Source organism: Eschrichtius robustus, chromosome 17 (assembly GCF_028021215.1).
Source record: "Eschrichtius robustus isolate mEscRob2 chromosome 17, mEscRob2.pri, whole genome shotgun sequence".
In the NCBI taxonomy this organism is placed as follows: domain Eukaryota; kingdom Metazoa; phylum Chordata; class Mammalia; order Artiodactyla; family Eschrichtiidae; genus Eschrichtius; species Eschrichtius robustus.
In genome coordinates, this window is record NC_090840.1 from 67,457,308 (window position 1) to 67,474,922 (window position 17,615).

Consider the following 17,615-nt stretch of genomic DNA (forward strand, 5'->3'; position numbering starts at 1 on the left):
CCCCTTGTGCTATGCCCTGTGTCAAATAAATGGAATCATACAGAATGCAACCTTTTGAGGCTGGCTTATCTCACTCAGTATGTCTTTGAAATTCATCTAAGGTGTTACATGTATCTATTGTTTGTCCCTTTTTATAATGAACAGTATTACATTGAATAGACTGTACCACAGATTGTTTATTCATTCGTCCACTGAAAGACATCTGGGTTGCTTCCAGCTTTTGGCTATCAGGAATAAAGCTGCTACAAATAACTGTGTATCAGTTTTTATGTGAATTTAATGTTCATTTCTGTAGTACAAACACCCAAGAGTGGGACTGCTGAGTCATATGGTAAATATAAGTTTAGCTTTGTAAGAATCTGCTAAACTGTTTTCCAGAATAGCTATACCATTCTGCATTCTCATCAGCAATATATGAACATGCCAGTTGCTCTGCATCCTTACCAGTACTTAGTTAACATACCATCTAATTTTAAAAACTACTTTGTATATTTATAGGTTGCAATTTCTTTTCAATAAAACTTCAAAAACATGAAATCTGAAAGATAGCTGAAGAACCTGTAATATCCCCCAGTTATCTGTGAAATTCAAAAATAAAAAAATCTTTGTTACACAAAAGGCCAAATTTAAATATTACATATTAAACCACTCATTTTTTTTTTATGGAAAATTATTCTCACTTAATCTTATTTCCTGAGAAAAGGTAAAGTGGTCCAAATAAAATGGTGAGTCATTATAAATGGAATCTATTGGAAAGTCAGTTATGAGGAACAATCTTCTCATGGTTTGGATTTCAGTGTTTCCTTTCATAATATGAATCAAAAATGTTTCCTTCCATAATAACCTAATAAAAGCCAAAAATTACAAGACAAGATTATAAGTGTTTCCAATTTTCAGAATAATAATGATTGCAAAATATTAATATGCCCCTGCCCTATAACTACCACCATGGCAATCCCCATTCTTCCTTAAGGAAACAAAGCTTAAAGGTGAGTAATGTTGTAGGGGATACGTAAAAACTAGTAAATTAAGGTAATCAAAAGAATTTTCTCCAAGAACCTATTATAAATATCTATATTAAATTAAAATAATCTGTTAATTCTTTGTCAGATAAAGAACGTGTGCTTCTTAAAACTGTGTGTGCAGATTTTGCAAAACTTAAGATCTAATTATTTGTAAACTTTTTCTCCATTTAAAAAAACTTCATGGAAGCACAATATACGTCAGAAATATATATATACACTCTAAGTATACAGTTCAATGAATTTTCACAAAACCAAAGCAGCCAGCATGCAGAGCAAGAACAGAACTTTACCAGCCTCCCAGAAGCCCTCTTGTAATCACTAACCTAGCCCTGCTTCCTACCACCAAGGGTAACCTATTATTCTGACATCTAATGAGATAGGATTAACAACTTAATACACACTCTTTCGTGTCTGACTTGTTTTATTCAACATTAAGTTTGTGAAATCCATCCATATCATTGCATCTAGCTGTTGGTCATTCAGTCTCATTACTTTTAGAATTCCAACGGTGTAAGAATATACCACAATCTACCATTCTACCATTGATGGGTTTTCAGGTAATTTACAGTTTTGACTATTACAAATGCTGCTGTGAACAGTTCTGTACTTTTTTCTTGGTGAACATATTGGATATACACGTAGGAGTGAGACCACCAATCATAGAGTATGTATACATTCAATCTCAATATACATTTCTATTAGCTGTGTTTGAGAGTTCTACTCTATATCCTTGTCAACACTCAGTTTTTTCTTCTGTCTTATAATTCACATACAGAATAAAATAAATAAATAAGTAAAAGCCAACAGAAAAATCCATTTTCCAGAAATGGAACCAATATCAAAATTAATAAAAATGACTTTCAAAAATAATTGAAACAACATTTGATAATGATGCCATGAAATAAGGTTGCTTAGAGAAAACTCTACCTTAACAAGTTTTTCTATGAAAAAGCCTAGGGTATTTCACTGATAACAAGCTCAAACTTGAGTCAATTACTTTAAAGTAGCTATTTGTGAAAAGCTAATGAATTTCAAGCCACTAGAAATAATGAGTATAGATAAGAACAAAATGGCTTTACTGCTATGCATTTGTGATTACAAGAAGCCCAAATAAGAAGAACCCTATCTAGTTCTAGGGTTACCACATTTAAGAAAACACAATGCCAAACCAGAGAGTACTCAGAGCACAGCAAAGAGAATGGTTAACAAATTTGGAAAGAGTTTTAAATGAGGAATGGTTGAAAGTATTGAGATACTACAGACTGGAAAAGAGAAAACTTATGGGAAAACAATTTTTAACTAGCATAAGTTTGTGAACATTATAGCAAAACAGACTGTGGCTCGATGTAATAAAGAACTTTCTAGCATTCAGAAATGAAAGGGGTGCTTTAAAATATAGTAAGCTCTCCTGAGCTGGACGTATTCAAGCAGAAGGTAGAATAGTATAGGAAAAATTCCTGCTGAAGTTTTGACTAAACAAACCCCAAAGTTCTTTCAATTATGACAACTAAATTCCAAGCAATACTACTAAAACAACTGCCAGTGAGGCACTGTGGGCTGAGTTAAAATATAAAACTAGTATCCATATTACTTAACCATAATCAATAAAGGAATCAACCACTTCTACCATATGATATCAGTAAAATAATAACACTTAAAATCTCTTTGTAGACGTCTGTATTAAAATATAGGACCTAGAAAATCTTTTTTTTAAAAAAAGCAATTTAAAAAATCAATTCTAATCACTCTAAAAATTGCTCCAATCACTCAAAGTTACTTCATTTATATCTTAAGTTAGCTTCATTTCTACTGCCACTCCTTAATGGAAATGAAGACAGGAGACAGGAATTAAACTGATTCTTGAAACTCAGGAAAGTGGAGACTTTTCAAGTAAAATAAAAAAGGTCTTCTCAAAGTAGCAAAGCCTATCCAGGGAAGGAAAAGAAACAAGGAGGAAAGAGATGTCAGCCACTGTAGGCTACTCACGCACAGAAACAGTCTCTCTGGTAAAATCTACATTTACCTTATTCTAAGAAGACAGAAATGTAGCAAAAAAAAAAAAAAAAAAGAAAAAAAGAAAAAACAAATACAAACAGAAAAACCACCAAAGAGACATAGCTTCTACGGAGGCAAACTATACCTACAATATGTAAGATTCAAACAGAAAATATATTTGGAGAAACTTCAAGTGCTTAAATTATTTTCCTGGCAGACAATAAGCCAGAGAGAGAGAGAGAGAGAGAGAGACAGAGAGACAGAGAGACAGAGACACAGACGGAGAGAAAGAGAAGCCTTATAGATGTTACATAACCAACAGGTATTTTATTTGCTAGCACAGGTAATTTAACAACTCAGCTAACGTTTAGCTGGATCAAATAGGTAGAAATGCCTTTTAGTCCCTTATCTAAATGTTTCCCTTCCTTGCATTCCCCCTGCAGTTCAAAGGTGCTGAATCTCAACCAAGGTAAGCACACTCTTGCCATTAAAAATAGGAGGGCCTGGCACCTTAACTTTAAAACAAATAAGGAGAAAATGTGATGAAGTAGCATATTACTTCTTTGAATGTTAGGACATTCTTGTACATATTCAAGACTAAATTTAACCACTGAGTTTTAAGTTTAACTTCCAATTCAAATCTGCTACATTTAATTTCTGTTTCAGCTTTAGCAGAAATTCTACTGCTTCATTAGAGAAAGAAAGTTACTTTAGAAACAAGAAAAGTAACAGAAGTATCTAGGGACATGCTAAAGACCTTAACTATCTGCTTTTGCCAAAGTTCTCTTTAAAAATAAATAACATCATTCACAGGAGATACCTTTCACATCTAACTGCTAAGCAGTATTTCTTCTGAATAACTGGTAGGTTTCTGTCTTTTGCCTTACAAATCTTATAAACAATAGTGTTTCCCTCTTTCGTATGGCAACCAGAAATATCAAAACCAAATCTACAGTTTTCCTCTAGTAACTTAACAGTGTGGTACCCACCATCCTATACTTTTTTACCCTTTGTGCTAATTTCATTAGCTACTTTAAAAAACTGTTGTCTAATAAAATTCTAAAACCACTCTCAAATCTTCTTTTGAACAAGTCAGAGAATAAACAAACGCCAGCAAAAATAACTGTCATCTCTCTTAAAAAGTAATCAGGATTCTAGAGCCAGGCAGAAAATACTAAGTGACCACGGTTAAGAGAGCTCTGGTGCTACCTGAAAAGAAAAGTTTAAATATATTCTATCGTTCCCAATTTCCTAACCCAACCTTCGAAAATATTCTCCTTTATGACTTCCTTTTCTTTCTTTATAATACTAAAAGTGATGAGGTATCTTCCCCATCCCTAGAGAAAAGTTTTAGGGGATATCATCACCTCAAAATTAACATAGCAAAGCTTGCTTTCTCAACAGATTTGAAGTCCACTGTTCCTGTCATTGCACTGTCACAGGTTATCTTCTTTGAGACCTGAGCAGCAACAACTGGTAAAGCAGCTGTGCAAACACTGTTTTGTGACTGGCAGATGGAGAAGCTTCCTTACCCTGTCATCAATGCAGAGTTCTAGGCTCGACAGGGTGGCTATTTTGGCCTCTGGCAAGGTAATGGCTCCCCTACCTGCTCTTTTACACATGCCTTTTCCATCCATTAGTGGTACAGACTTACTGCTCCAAAGGCAAATGATTGTTTTTTTCTGGGGGAAAGAGGATGCAGATGATTTTGTAATAAGTCTTTTCATGTCAGTTCCACAAGCGTGGCTGTAAAAGCATGTAATTTCAACCACTCACCTTTATAGAACGGGAAGTCACATGAGCAATTCAGAGACATCCTGAATTTTCCCAACACCGTTTTCTCTTCTGAGTTTCAAAGATTTTAAACCAATGATTATTGGGATGATAAATATGTCTATTGGTAAGTCCCCTTTCTCAACCCTCCCAATCCCTTAAAGCAGTGGTTCCTTCTCAAGCTTTACCTTCTATCAGAATCACCTGGCAGGCTAGTTGAAACACAAATTGCAAGACCCTATCCCCAGTTTCTGAACCAGTAGGTCTGGGGTACTGCTTGGAAATTTGCATTTCTAACAAGTTCCCAGGTGATGTTGATGCTGCTTGTCTAGGTGTCACACTTTGAGAACTGCTGCCCTTAAGTCAAATATTACACATACAGACTAGTTAAAATATCACCTTGACTAAACAGAGTTTACAGTTTGGGGCATTCTAACCCAAAATACTAAGAATCACAGAAATGATATAATCCAATGCTATCAAAACGGAAAAAACAAGTGCCTTCAAATGTAGTTGACAGTATTTAAAGCAGTACAAATATTCCCAGGGCACAATCAAGTGAAATGCTAAAAAGAGCCATAAAAGAACAATAAGTAATCCTATTTTCCTAAGGAAATAATTCAAAGTAAAAGGACAAAAAAAGATCTAGAAAATAATCATGTCATCCACAGTATACTGAATAAATGGAATATTACCTGACCATAAAAACAATAAAAAAACGAAGTCTATCATGTTATACGTGGAAAGGTGAAAACAAAGTATTTAAATGAAAGATGCAGAACATAAAGCTGATCACAAAGATATAAGATTACTGATAAAAATCAGAAGTAGCCTCAATAGATGCAATACTTAAGGTGAAGGAATGAGATATTTCAGACTATTTTTATATGATATTCTAAAGCTGTCAAATATTTTATAGAATATTTTAAAGTAGTTTCTGGTCTACAGATTACAGTATCATCTAATTTACTGAAGATTACACTAATATCTATGAAACTAATATTTTTTTTAAAACTTTTAAAGTAGAAAAATGGCTAAGAAAATTTATTTAAAGTTCTCTGATAGTACTTCTTTAAAACTGCAGTCTGAAGAAAGGAAACTTAATCACTTACTATGTTGGCCAGAGCTAGTAAAATTTTTTGAACCAAATGTGTGCAGTGGTAGAAGCAACAGAAATTATAATTAGAAAAAATAAATTGGGAACCAGAATCTAATAATAATCTAAGAAAAATCTGTTGAAAAAAATTAATCCAATCAATGAAAAAAAAAACTGTTAGAAATACCGACTTTTAAAGCATGTAACTTACTGTTTTGATTCATTGTGACAAACTTCCAAGGTTGGATCATTATAAATAAAAGCAGCTTCTAAATCATTGATCCTTACTCGGTATATTCTACACTGTTTGCTGTTCAACTTGATTCTATTTAAGTTTGCAACTGTGGGAAATATAGTCAGTTCCACAAATCCCTGTAAAGATAAAGAATAATAATTTCATTAAAATGAACACAGGTATGTTTTAGAACATATTTCTTTGATTTCTACTACTTATACACATACTACAATCCGGAGACAGAATCCCAAATAGCTACACACATACAAGTACTCTCCAAGGATCTTCACTTCAACTATGGCTGTCCTAGTGACTGAATGGGTGTGAATTACGTATACTTTATCATCCTGGTGGTTCACATTCACTATCAGTGAAAAGTAGACCATCTGCTAGAAAAGAAAGTAAAAGGACTACTCACAAATATAAGAATTTATAGACAGACTGGAATCCAAACAGAGAGGAAGGGGGAAAAAAAAAAACCAACAGAGCAAAAAGAGAATCAAAACCACTTCAGTGAGTAAAAGAACAAGGCCCCTCAAAATAGGGTAAAAAACTATACCACCAAAGCTAACAAGTATGAGTCTCTCCTCATGGGAGGTAAATCAGGACGTGAAGTGGCAAGAGTTACAAGAAACATTTAGGCAAGTAGGGAAAAATCTACTGCCACCTCCAAGAGCAGCAGACACTTCAAAGTGCTGCATCATTTCCTACCAAGCAGTCCCAAGGCCATACACAGTTCTACCACATTAGCTGTGTGGCGAGCCATCTATCTGAAGCAGGTACATAAGACATGAGAGACAGCTAAATATACCTACCGACTGTCCACCACCCTCTTGCATTGAATCAAATGGGAAGGATGGACCACTGAAACACTGAATGTATGTCCAGTGAGTTTAATATTCTGGGTTGGAAACATAAAATATGGAGGACATGAAACAGTAACATTTCAGGGGCTGCAACAGGAATATCTAAGATGAAATTCAGGCAATAACCATACAGAACTAGACTATAACAACTGTAATGGCTACTATTTAATGAGCACTACTATATGCCAGACGTTACACTACTTTCCTATGTTCTCTCTAATCCCATTAACAACTTTAAGAGACAAGTACTACTTTATACTTTTTACAGATTAAGAGTTAAGAAAATCATACCATTAATAAGTGGAGAACTGAGATTCAAACCCACATCTAAATGATCCCAACTGATTCCCATTATGCCACAATGTCTCTCAGTACAATGCTTTTAAATAACATGCAAGAACGTAAGAATATTTTTTAGATAACATTCAGCCCAACTGCTCAAAAGCCTATTGATTGCACAGCCCTTTTTCCCCCAATTCCCAAATAAGAGAGTCATACATCCTTAAATTAGACCATCTAGACAGATTTATGTGGAAGCAAATAAGAACAGAAAAAAGCAGAAGCAAAAATACTGCTGATGAAGTCTCTTGAGTTGAAAGGTGTTAAACTGTGAGCAACTGTATGAAAATCCAAATTCCCTTAATTAGCATACCAGCAATCCAATGACCAATCTACATAAATGAGCTTGGATCAGCTGAAAGACAGCAAGGAGAACCAAGATAATGTCAAAAGTGAACTAGAAAAGATGATGGAAAGTGCTGTCGTGAAGTGGTCACAGGAGTGAGACATAAGAATAGGCTTTTGCTTTCTAAACTAAGTTTAACAATAATAAAACAGTGAACGGAGTATACTTCATGAAGATAGGGAAAGCCCAGTCTCCTTGAACCATCAGGTCTCTGACACCACCTACAGCCCTAACCTACACCTGCCTGCAACATACAGACCCACTGACTGGCCTCCAATCCCTGTCAGCCTTGGCTACTAGCATAACTGCAACCCCCCGGGTCATCTAACCTCTCACTTACTGTCTTCTTCTTGCTCCTGCTCTCTCCCCACCACCTGACAGCTGACCATCCTCCTAGAGTCCCTACCCCATTTGAAGTAACTCCCCTGTGCTATTCAACCTTTTCAAAAACTCCTCTACCTGTCAGCCTTAGATGAAACATCTCTTGAATCCCCTTTGAAAAGAAGCTACTTATTCTTTCACTCACTATAAATTAGAAGAAGGGAAAACAGGAAACCTCCTACTTTCCACTATTTCTAGATCATTTATAGGCTTTTATATAGCATATGCCATAAGAGCAAGGGCAGAATAGTGTCATTGTCTTCTTGAGGTAGACTGCCTGCATTCAAGTCCAGCTCCACTACTCAGTAAGTATATGATCTTGAGCTAAGTTACTCTAGCTCTCTGTACCTCAGTTTCCTCATCCATAAAACAAGAATATTGACACTACCTACCTATTGGTGTTATTATAATTGAGCAATACAAGGAAAGCACTTAAAATCATAGCTGGCATCTAGTAAATGTTTTCATTATTGTCCTTTTCTACTTCTTTTCCTATGCGTTCAAGCCATACAGGTACACCATCCTCTGTTCCTCTCATTAATATTGCCCAAATTCCCCAATACTCATTGAAGGTTCATTCTTTACCTTTCTAACCCATCTCAGCCATCACTCTACATGACATGAATGCAGACACAGCTGATCCATGCAGTACCACTGCTTCGAAGTTCCCTGATTTCAATTCCTACAACCTTCACTGCCATTCCAGGAGAGCAATCAAGATCCCACTCTGAACGACACCTCTTCACTGCTCAGGACCGCTCTGACGCTGACATTTTAAACTGGAACGTCCACAATGCCTGTACTTCTCTGCCAGTCCTCCTGTTCAACCACAGGAAATTCTCCTGTTCCTTGGCCTCCTCCAGTTTCTCACTACAATCCTCCCTGGTATTTTTAGCGCTACGTTCTTCCTCATCCACCCAAGATCCTTAACTTGAACCACTCTACTGCCAACTATCGATTCTCTTGCCCTTCTGCTGCACATACCTATCTTTTCCCTCCTGTTTAGGAAGGATCCTTCCACTACTGCACTAGAGGTCATCCTCTGCAGTATTCTCAGAAATCCTGCTCTATTAATTACCCTCTCCTATAATTACAATCTCTCCTCTTTATAGGACTTTTTTCCATGCCTACAAACACGTTCGACTCTCATTTATCTTTCTTTTAAAATCTTGAGATTTATGTCACCTCAAATAAATTAATTTTTGCCCTTTTCCTGGGGTTACTGTATCTTGGTTCTGAACTGACACTAATCCCTGGAGTCCCAAAACATTACAGTAGTCCACTAGTCACACTGGAAGTCTTTGGGGGTTTTTCTGTTTGTTTGTTTTTGGCTGTGCAGCGCGGCTTGTGGGCTCTTAGTTCCCCGACCAGGGATTGAACCCGGGCCCTCGGCAGTGAAAGAGTGGAGTCCTAACCACTGGACTGCCAGGGTATTCCCCAGACTGGCGGTCTTTGGAGGTCAAGTAATAAAGGGGTTCCCATGTCTAATGCAGAGTAGGACTGGAGATTATTTCCCCAGTCCAGAACATACAGAATACATTTTAGTGATTGGCAAATCCCCATAGTCATTCTCTGACCTCACTCTCTGAGTGAGGACTACAGTGGAAGGACTAAGTGGACACCACTGGAACACCCATCCCCCTTCTCCAAGAGAGTAAATCAACGCAACTAGACATCTTTGGGGAACTGCAGAGATTAATGCCACCACCACAGAGACTTGAATGATGCCTACTACGTCTTCATTTAACTCAATTATTTGGCGAGTGCAAAAGTCAAGTAGGTTTTCGAGAATGATAGTGATTTATCACAAACTTGCCAATCTCAACCATGTTTGCAGATGCAGTACTTTGACCGCAGCGAATCAGCACAGTTCTTGGTAGCTGATATTGCGATTAATTATCAGGCCAATTTTTTTCCCCCCAATTCCTATCAGAAAAAAAAAAAAAAAATCAATCAGAAGCAGGTTGTCTTCCAGACGTCAGAAACCCCTCACTGTCATCTAGTAACTAATAACTATATCAACTCTCCTGCTCAGTCAAAACATAGTCCAAAAGTCCCCTGATAGCCCAGAGGACAGGACAGCCCAGAGAATTACACTGGTATGTTATATTGACAACATCATGCTATCTGGACCTGGTAAGAAAGGAAGAGTAAGTTCTCTAAATGCCTTAATAGAAAACACGTGGATAGCAGAGGCTGCGAGTTAAATCCCATGAAAGTTCAGGGGCCTGTCACATCAATAAAGCTTCTAAGGTTCCAGTGGTCTGAGGCACATAAAAATAAACCTTCTAAAGTGAAAGACAAGTTGCTTCACTTTGCACTGCCCACCAAGAGGGGGGAAAAAAAGGAGGCACAAAAATTGGTAGGCTTCTTTGGATTCTGAATGCAATATACACATTTAGGCATACTACTTACTAAGCAACCTATACGGCAATCAGCTTTGAGAGGGGTCCAGAGCAAGAAAGGGTTCTGTAGTAGGTCCAGGCTGTGGTTCAAGCTGCCCTGCCACTTGGGCATTATGACTCAGCATGTCCAACAGTATTGGGAACGTCCACAGCAGACAAAGGTACTTTACTGACTCCAGCTTTCTTCAACAGAATGACAGTACACCATCATTCCTGGGGTTTCAGAGGAAACCCATGACTTCTTCTGCCCACAACTGTTTTCCATTTGCAAAGCCAACTACTGGTTTGCTATGAGACCCTGCAGTAGAGACTGCACACATGATCATGGGACTCCCCAAAATTTCATGTAATTTTTGTTACCTAAAATGGCCATTACGAACTCAGTATGTGCAGTAGCTTTCCATTTTTAAATGGAAACACCACCTCTGGACCAGGCCCAAGCAAGTTCACAGGCACAAAGAGCAAACAGCATGAGCAGGTGACTCAGAATCCAACGGGACTTGTTCCCATTGCATCGCCACCGCTCCCTCAATCCACACCCACGGCCTCATGGAGAGGTCCCCATGCTCAATTAAAAGAATAGGACAAAGCACAAGCCTCAATTACTACTAAGTCTGCACAGCACGCCAGCGCAGTTGGAAGTGGATGGTAGCTGCCATCAGAACCCACTGAAGTGTGGTCCTGAAAGACGACGGAAGAAAAGCCTACTGTGGGCAGAACGCTGGTGAATACAACTGGCTGTACACTGTTTATAGAAGCAGAGATGACCTGAAGTATACATCTACACTGATCCATGGCAACTGCTGGGTTGGCCAGCTGGTTAGGAATATGGAAAGAACAAGACAAGAAGACTGAAAATAAAGAGGATGGTGGGAGAAGCAAATGTAAAAATGAGTTTCTCAGAGTAGCTATAATATGAAAATATTTATGTCATCACATAAGTGACCAACAGAGGCATCCTCAGAGACTGCGGAGGGGGCCCTCAAAAATCAACTGGCAAGATTATCTATCCAGTAGATGTCCCAGACTCTTTCCCTAGCCACCCTGCTCAATATACAAAGTGGTCATTGGGGCAAGAATGGAGGCTATGCATGAATCCAGGCTATGCATGGTCTTCCCCCAACAAAGCTTATCTGGCTACCACCACTGCTGAGTGCTCACCTCCCAATAGCAGAGGATCAAAATGAACTTCTAATACGGGACCTTCCCAGGAAGGATCAGTTAGTCACTCAGCAGTAAAATGACTACATTAGACAGCTGGTATCATGGAGGGAGACAGTAATTTGTCCTTATATAAAAAAGACACATATTCTACATTTTCCTTCCCTAACTATAATATACTTGCAAAAAGCCATACATGTCAACATGCTATCCCATACATGCCTCCATGTGTACAGAAAAGTGTGGCAGTGGGCTCTTACACACAAAATTTACTGGTTTTACCTTTTGTCCTATCATCCAGAGCAGCTGACACGATCAACTACTGAAGGCTCAGTTACAGCACCAATTGAGACCTCCAACAGGATGCCATCTTAAACTAGTGGACAATATATCAGGTCATCTCTTCACAGCCAAAATAGATCTGGGAACCAAGGGACAAAAGTTGGAGTGACTATGTTCAACATTCCTTCAGAAAGCCACTGAACAATTTTTGCTTCTTGTCTTCATGACCTCAGGGTCAGTGTGTTTGGAGGTCTTAGTAGCTAAGGGAGGAATGCATCCACCTGGGCACAGAGTCATGGTTCTATTAAACTGGAAGCTGAGACTTGACCACTTTGGGCTCCTCATGCCACTGAACCAACAGGCAGAGAAAGGGGTCACTGTACTGGCTGGAATGACGAGCAGCAACTGAGATTCTACTACACAATAAAAGCAAGAATTCCATCTGCAATCCAGGGGGTTCACTGGAATGCCTCCTAGGTCCACTTGACCAACAGTCCTAATCAATGGAAAACTGCAACAACTCAATGAAGTCAAAACAAGCAAGGATGTAGATCCTACAGGAATGAAGGTCTAGGGCAGACCAAAAGAAATGCTGTCAAAAGGAAAGAGAAAAATGAATGGGTGGAGGAATAAGGAAGCTGTGTATATCAACTCTGACCTAGACACCAGCTAAAGAAAGCAGAGGCTGTAGCAATTAATTTTCACATCCTTTCAACCACTTTTCTTCTACTGTCTTATATGAAAGATACTGGTGACAGCTAATATCTTAGAAGGGAATAATGCTGAACTGCCATTTCTTCACACCGATAGATTAGTCCAGGGATCAGCAAACTTTCTCTTAAAAGGTCAGATAGTAAACAGACATAACGGGCCACACAGTTTCTGTCGCAGCTATTCCACTTTGCCATTGTAGCTCCAAAGCAACCACAGACAGTGTATAAATAAATGGCTGTGGCTGTGATCAAATAAAACTTGACTCACAAAAACGGGAAGTTAGCTAATGCCAACGCCTACAATAGCTGATAGGGCTTCGTTAAGTTGGGAACACTTTCATCATAACAAAAGACAAGAGACGATGATCTGGGGCAAAAGGGGTAGACTGTTCTAGATATTCTCCTTTTGCCCCTCCTAATCTGCCCTCTCTGCTTTACTCTGCACCCCAGGAGTAGCATTAACTAGGCACTAGCCCTCTGGCTGCCTGTTGGGGTGATCAACTGGGAGGCACAGAGAGAAAACTGAAGGCAGAAGAAAATCGAGCTCCTTACATTTATTCCCCCAGGTTCCTCCCTGCCAGGCTGAAGGAGGCAGTAGCTCCACTCTTCTATCAAAGACCATAGCTCCTGTAAGGTTAAGTCTTTCCTACAGGTACAGTAGGTTCTTGTAACCTCTCCCTTCTTTTGTTCTTTCAGGTTTAGAAGTGATAACTTGTTTCTCGTTGCTAACCTAGGGTGCTCCTCCAACTTTTGTTGGTTTCTCTTAACCCTAAGTAGTCCCTTCATTACTTCCCTCAATTAATCTGTAGAATGTGCCTTCTGGGACCCTAGCCCATAGGCCACCTAACAAACCTTTCCAGTGGGAGACCTAAAAATCATCTACAACTCCTTTCTAGCATTCCTAGCTAAGAGTCATCTGCACTTCCTTTCTGCCTATCATTCTGCCAGGGGTAGAGGATGCGGAAAGGGGAACGTCTGATTAAAAATGGCTCCATCACTTGCTATCTTCATGCCCTTAAGAAATTTACTTATCCTCCATTCTTTCAGCTGCTTTATTTATAAAAATAAGACTTAAAATAGTATCTATCTAAAAAAAAAAAAATAGTATCTATCTCATGGTGTTACTGTGAAGATTAAGTGAAATCATACACACAAAACCATGTAAGATGGTCTTACATGTAGTATGTATGTAATAAATGTTCACTATCAGTCAATCATGTCAACTCTATTTCTATGCCATTTTACTAATGATACCTCCATTCAGGGCTAAATCATTTCTACCCTAGATTATTACAGTAACCTTTTAACAAGACTCTTTAATCCTCATAACTTCCATACCCAATTCATACAACCCAACACACCTCAAGTATCCTTCCATGAAGTATAAGGTCAATAATCATATGTAAGGGATTCTGAAAGAGAAATTCCTTAAATGAGGATATTGGACTTAATAAACCTTTAAGGATCCTTATAAATCTAAGATTCTGTGTTTCTAATGAAAAGGTTCCATTTTTAAATAGCTCATCTTAAGTAAACAAGTTTGAGAGGGAAGTTGATGTCCTCACGCAAAGAAAACCGGCTCTCACTGAGATTTTGATCTAGTTAATACAGACCTCCCTGAAAGAATAAATTATTTGGGTTATCAAGGACTTTTCCTAGAACGGATATATCAATAATCCATACATCTAAATTGGGGCGGGGCGGGCAGTTTACTAGGTTTTAAACACCTCATCTAGAGCTTCAGTGTAAAGCAACGCCATCTAAACAAGGTCAGCCGAGAATCAGAAATCACAAGTGGCCCCTTAACAGCCAAGTTAAAAAGCCAGTGCACGTACCAACCTTAACATTTTTCATAGAAGAAATCTCTCTGTGGACTTATTCTTCTTTCATACACGATTCTAAGATGTTTGGTAATACAGACTTTCATACTCCACAACAGATTAAAAGAAATAAAACTTTAATCAGGAAACAGGAAGAAAAAGAAAAGGAAAGAGAGAATTGAGGTGGCAGCCAATACAGCACAGCCATGGCCCTTAGAGTCATATAGACTTTTGAATTCTAATTATTACCTATTCTCGAAACACAGTTACCCGGACAGAAAAGTTTCGAAGTACTGTAGAGGAAGGACTGTTATGGCTTATAACCGCTGAGAATATACTTACCACAACAGATTTTCTCTGGAAGTTTATGTTGTTGATGCAGACGACCTGATGAGTTGTACATGAAAGAATAAAGAAAATATTTCAGTTATTAAATAATGCATAACTCTATCCAAGTATAAACAAGAACTGTGCTCTAGGCAGCTCAGAATCACACTTATCTGTCATGCTAAAACCCTACAAATTAGCGTAACTTGCTCATTTTAAATTTAGCAACAGCCACGAAAATAAATTTCTTTGGACAAAAATGCAACTTAGTACTTTAAGAAAAAGGTTTATTAACCTGCAAGGAGCAGCAGATCTGCTGAATTACACTGTCATTCAAACCATTTTCGCCCTACAAACACCATTCCCATCACCGCGAGTGGCTCCCAGTTTCCCACTAGGCCTCCCAGGCCCACGAAATCAGTTGCAAGCAATCACAAAATATAACTAAAGAAAACCAAACGCAGAAGAAAGGGAGATGAAAAAATACTTATAATTTATAAGGCCTTGGGCTTTCAAAGCCCTTGTCTCCTTTCTTCCTGTTCATTCTGGCGGGCTCTAAACCAGTCGGCGGCATGAAGGGATCCCGCGGAGCTCGGCTTCCCGGCCTCACGGGGGGCGGCGGGGCATTACCGGTCTCCGGCAGCTGACACTCCCCGCTCCCCCGCGCACCCAACAGTCACACCCCGCGGCCGGGGCTCCCTCGGCACCCACTCCCGGCCCTGCCCGATCTGCCGCCGCCAACGCCTCCAACTCGCTCCCGCGATTCGGCTCCGTCAGCTGTCTCCGCCGAGCTTCTGTCACGGCGATGCTCCTCACACCAACCCCCGACTGCGCCAGCCAGCCGACATCTTGCCGCTCACCTCTGACCTGCGACGTCGGCGGAAGTGGAACAGCCGTGGGGGCAGGAGTCGGAAGTTATGTGTCAGTGGGCGGGGCTTGCCGGCGTGACGGAGTTTTTGTTGTCGTCTTTTCGTATACGGATGGTGGGTGAGAACTGTTAAAATTTAGGAAAGCGGCCAGAGATATTTTGTGGGGGAGGCGAACACAGCGAGAAGAAGGAAACACTAAATTTTAGAGGAATAAAGATCTAGCGCAAACATATTGAACAGTATGGGGAAAAGGTTTTCGAAGAGCCGGGGGCTGGGGACTAGGAACCCGGGAAATACGAAACTGGGAGAGGTGTGCCTCTGGTCGGCTGTGTGAAAAGACACCATTAACTCACTGGAGCTCAGTGATTTGGACTGTAAAGTACGTGATTAGACCTCAAGGAGTCTAAATCGAATTCCGGAGTCCTCACCAGGCACTGCTGCCTCAGTGTTTATTGAAAAAAAACAAATAAATAAAACTAGTGGATTGTATAGATGCAGAATTTATTGAAACACCGGACAAATATTTTGAAGCCATCGTATTTGCATTTTATGCATGAGAATAAAACAGTTGTAAATTCCAATAACAGTTAAATCTTGGTTAATTGTGGATTATGCAGTTAAAGAAAAAAAAAAATTAACTTCGGACCAGATTTAACCTTGGCCTAACCCTTCCAGCTGTCTTGGTGACAAGTTCATTAGCTAAGTTAAAATTAATTTGAACTTTGGTCTAAACGAAAACACACTAGGAAAATAAAGATGTAAAGGAACTTTATCAAGCGTTCCAAAACCAGCCAGAGATTACTTGTAGTTTTCGAGTATTACCTGTGTCAGTATCCTTTATTATAGGATTATAAACTACTGTTAGCATTCATTTAGGATTAGTACTGAAATGGGTCTTCTTGAATTATAAACTTTAACACCATTTTGCATGGAAGATGGAGGATATTTAGGGAGATAGATGCAATTGGGTTAAAGAGAGGTCACTGGGTTAAGGAAAGAATGGAAGACAAAGAAGCAGAGAGGGAGTACGCAAACTTTCATCCCAGAGTGCATATCTGAGGTGGGAAGTAGATGGGCCCCTGGGCTGGACACCTGGTGTCTGTCAAGTGAAGTAAAATTGAAGCTTTGTTGCCCCCCCACCCCCACCCCATACTCCAAGGACAAAGCTAGTGGCAGAAGCTGACCTCTGCTGATGTAAAGAGATAAGATGACCACTCCTGAGGTCAAGGAAATTCCCCTGACTGCACAGGCACAGGAAAACTCCTTGGAGGTCAAAAGAGAGAGGGGTGCCACCCATGATAAGTGTGGACACATCCCCACAAGCCTCTGTGGTGGAATCCACCTTAGCAAGAAGTTGGGCACGCACGTTAGGGAGTGTCCTAGAACAGGTCAGCTGTGGGAAAAGAAACAAGATAATTGGCCAAAGATAAACAAAGACCCAGAAAAACTGTCCTACGTAAGTTGATTTAAATCACCTCTTTACTGCCCTCCTCCTCGGTAGGGAGGACACCCACACCCTTTCTCTCTGGGTGTGTATTTCTGCCTTGCTTCTGTCTTAAACTGTTCTTCTGTGTGCTCTCCCACTTGTGCCATGTCTCTAATAATAAACTTTGTACCTGTTTTTTACAGTTTTTGCCTTCTAGAAACATTCTTGCTTTCAAACCGGGCAAGAGCCAGGGGAACTTTGCTTCTAGCCTGTAGCCCCTGCTGGACTAGCGGCTAGGATCCCTGGTTTTCATCCAGGCTACCCAGGTTCAATTCCTGGGCAGGGAACTAAGATCTCTCTTAAGAACCGCTCACTGCCGTCTCTCTGAAATCATATCTACATCAGCCAGGTGAACAGGAGCAACTGTCAAGCCAATTTCATCAATATAAGCAACTAATTTAGATAAATGATATAGCATCATGTGACTTCCTGTTTTGGTGGAAAGTCAAAAGTAGAGGGGAACTGACTTGAGAAATGACATTTAAGTGAATAAATA

At 39.4% G+C, this 17,615-nt stretch overlaps 1 protein-coding gene across 4 annotated transcripts in view; it reads right to left on the reverse strand.

Moving 5' to 3' along the window:
- Positions 1–15,625, reverse strand: part of TAF2 (TATA-box binding protein associated factor 2) — an 81,278-nt gene extending 65,653 nt beyond the window's left edge. For 2 of the 4 annotated variants that reach the window (XM_068525698.1, XM_068525696.1), the window contains exons 1-3: positions 15,255–15,625; positions 14,780–14,833; positions 6,101–6,261 (exon numbers count right to left, since the gene is read on the reverse strand). In XM_068525698.1, coding sequence (XP_068381799.1) covers positions 6,101–6,261; positions 14,780–14,833; positions 15,255–15,338 — 299 coding nt within the window. In that variant the 5' untranslated portion in view covers positions 15,339–15,625. Of the gene's footprint in view, positions 1–4,552; positions 4,688–6,100; positions 6,262–11,904; positions 12,009–14,779; positions 14,834–15,254 lie in introns of those variants that run through there. The other 2 variants (XM_068525697.1, XM_068525699.1) reach the window with 2 other exon arrangements.
- Positions 15,626–17,615: the final 1,990 nt, after the last annotated feature.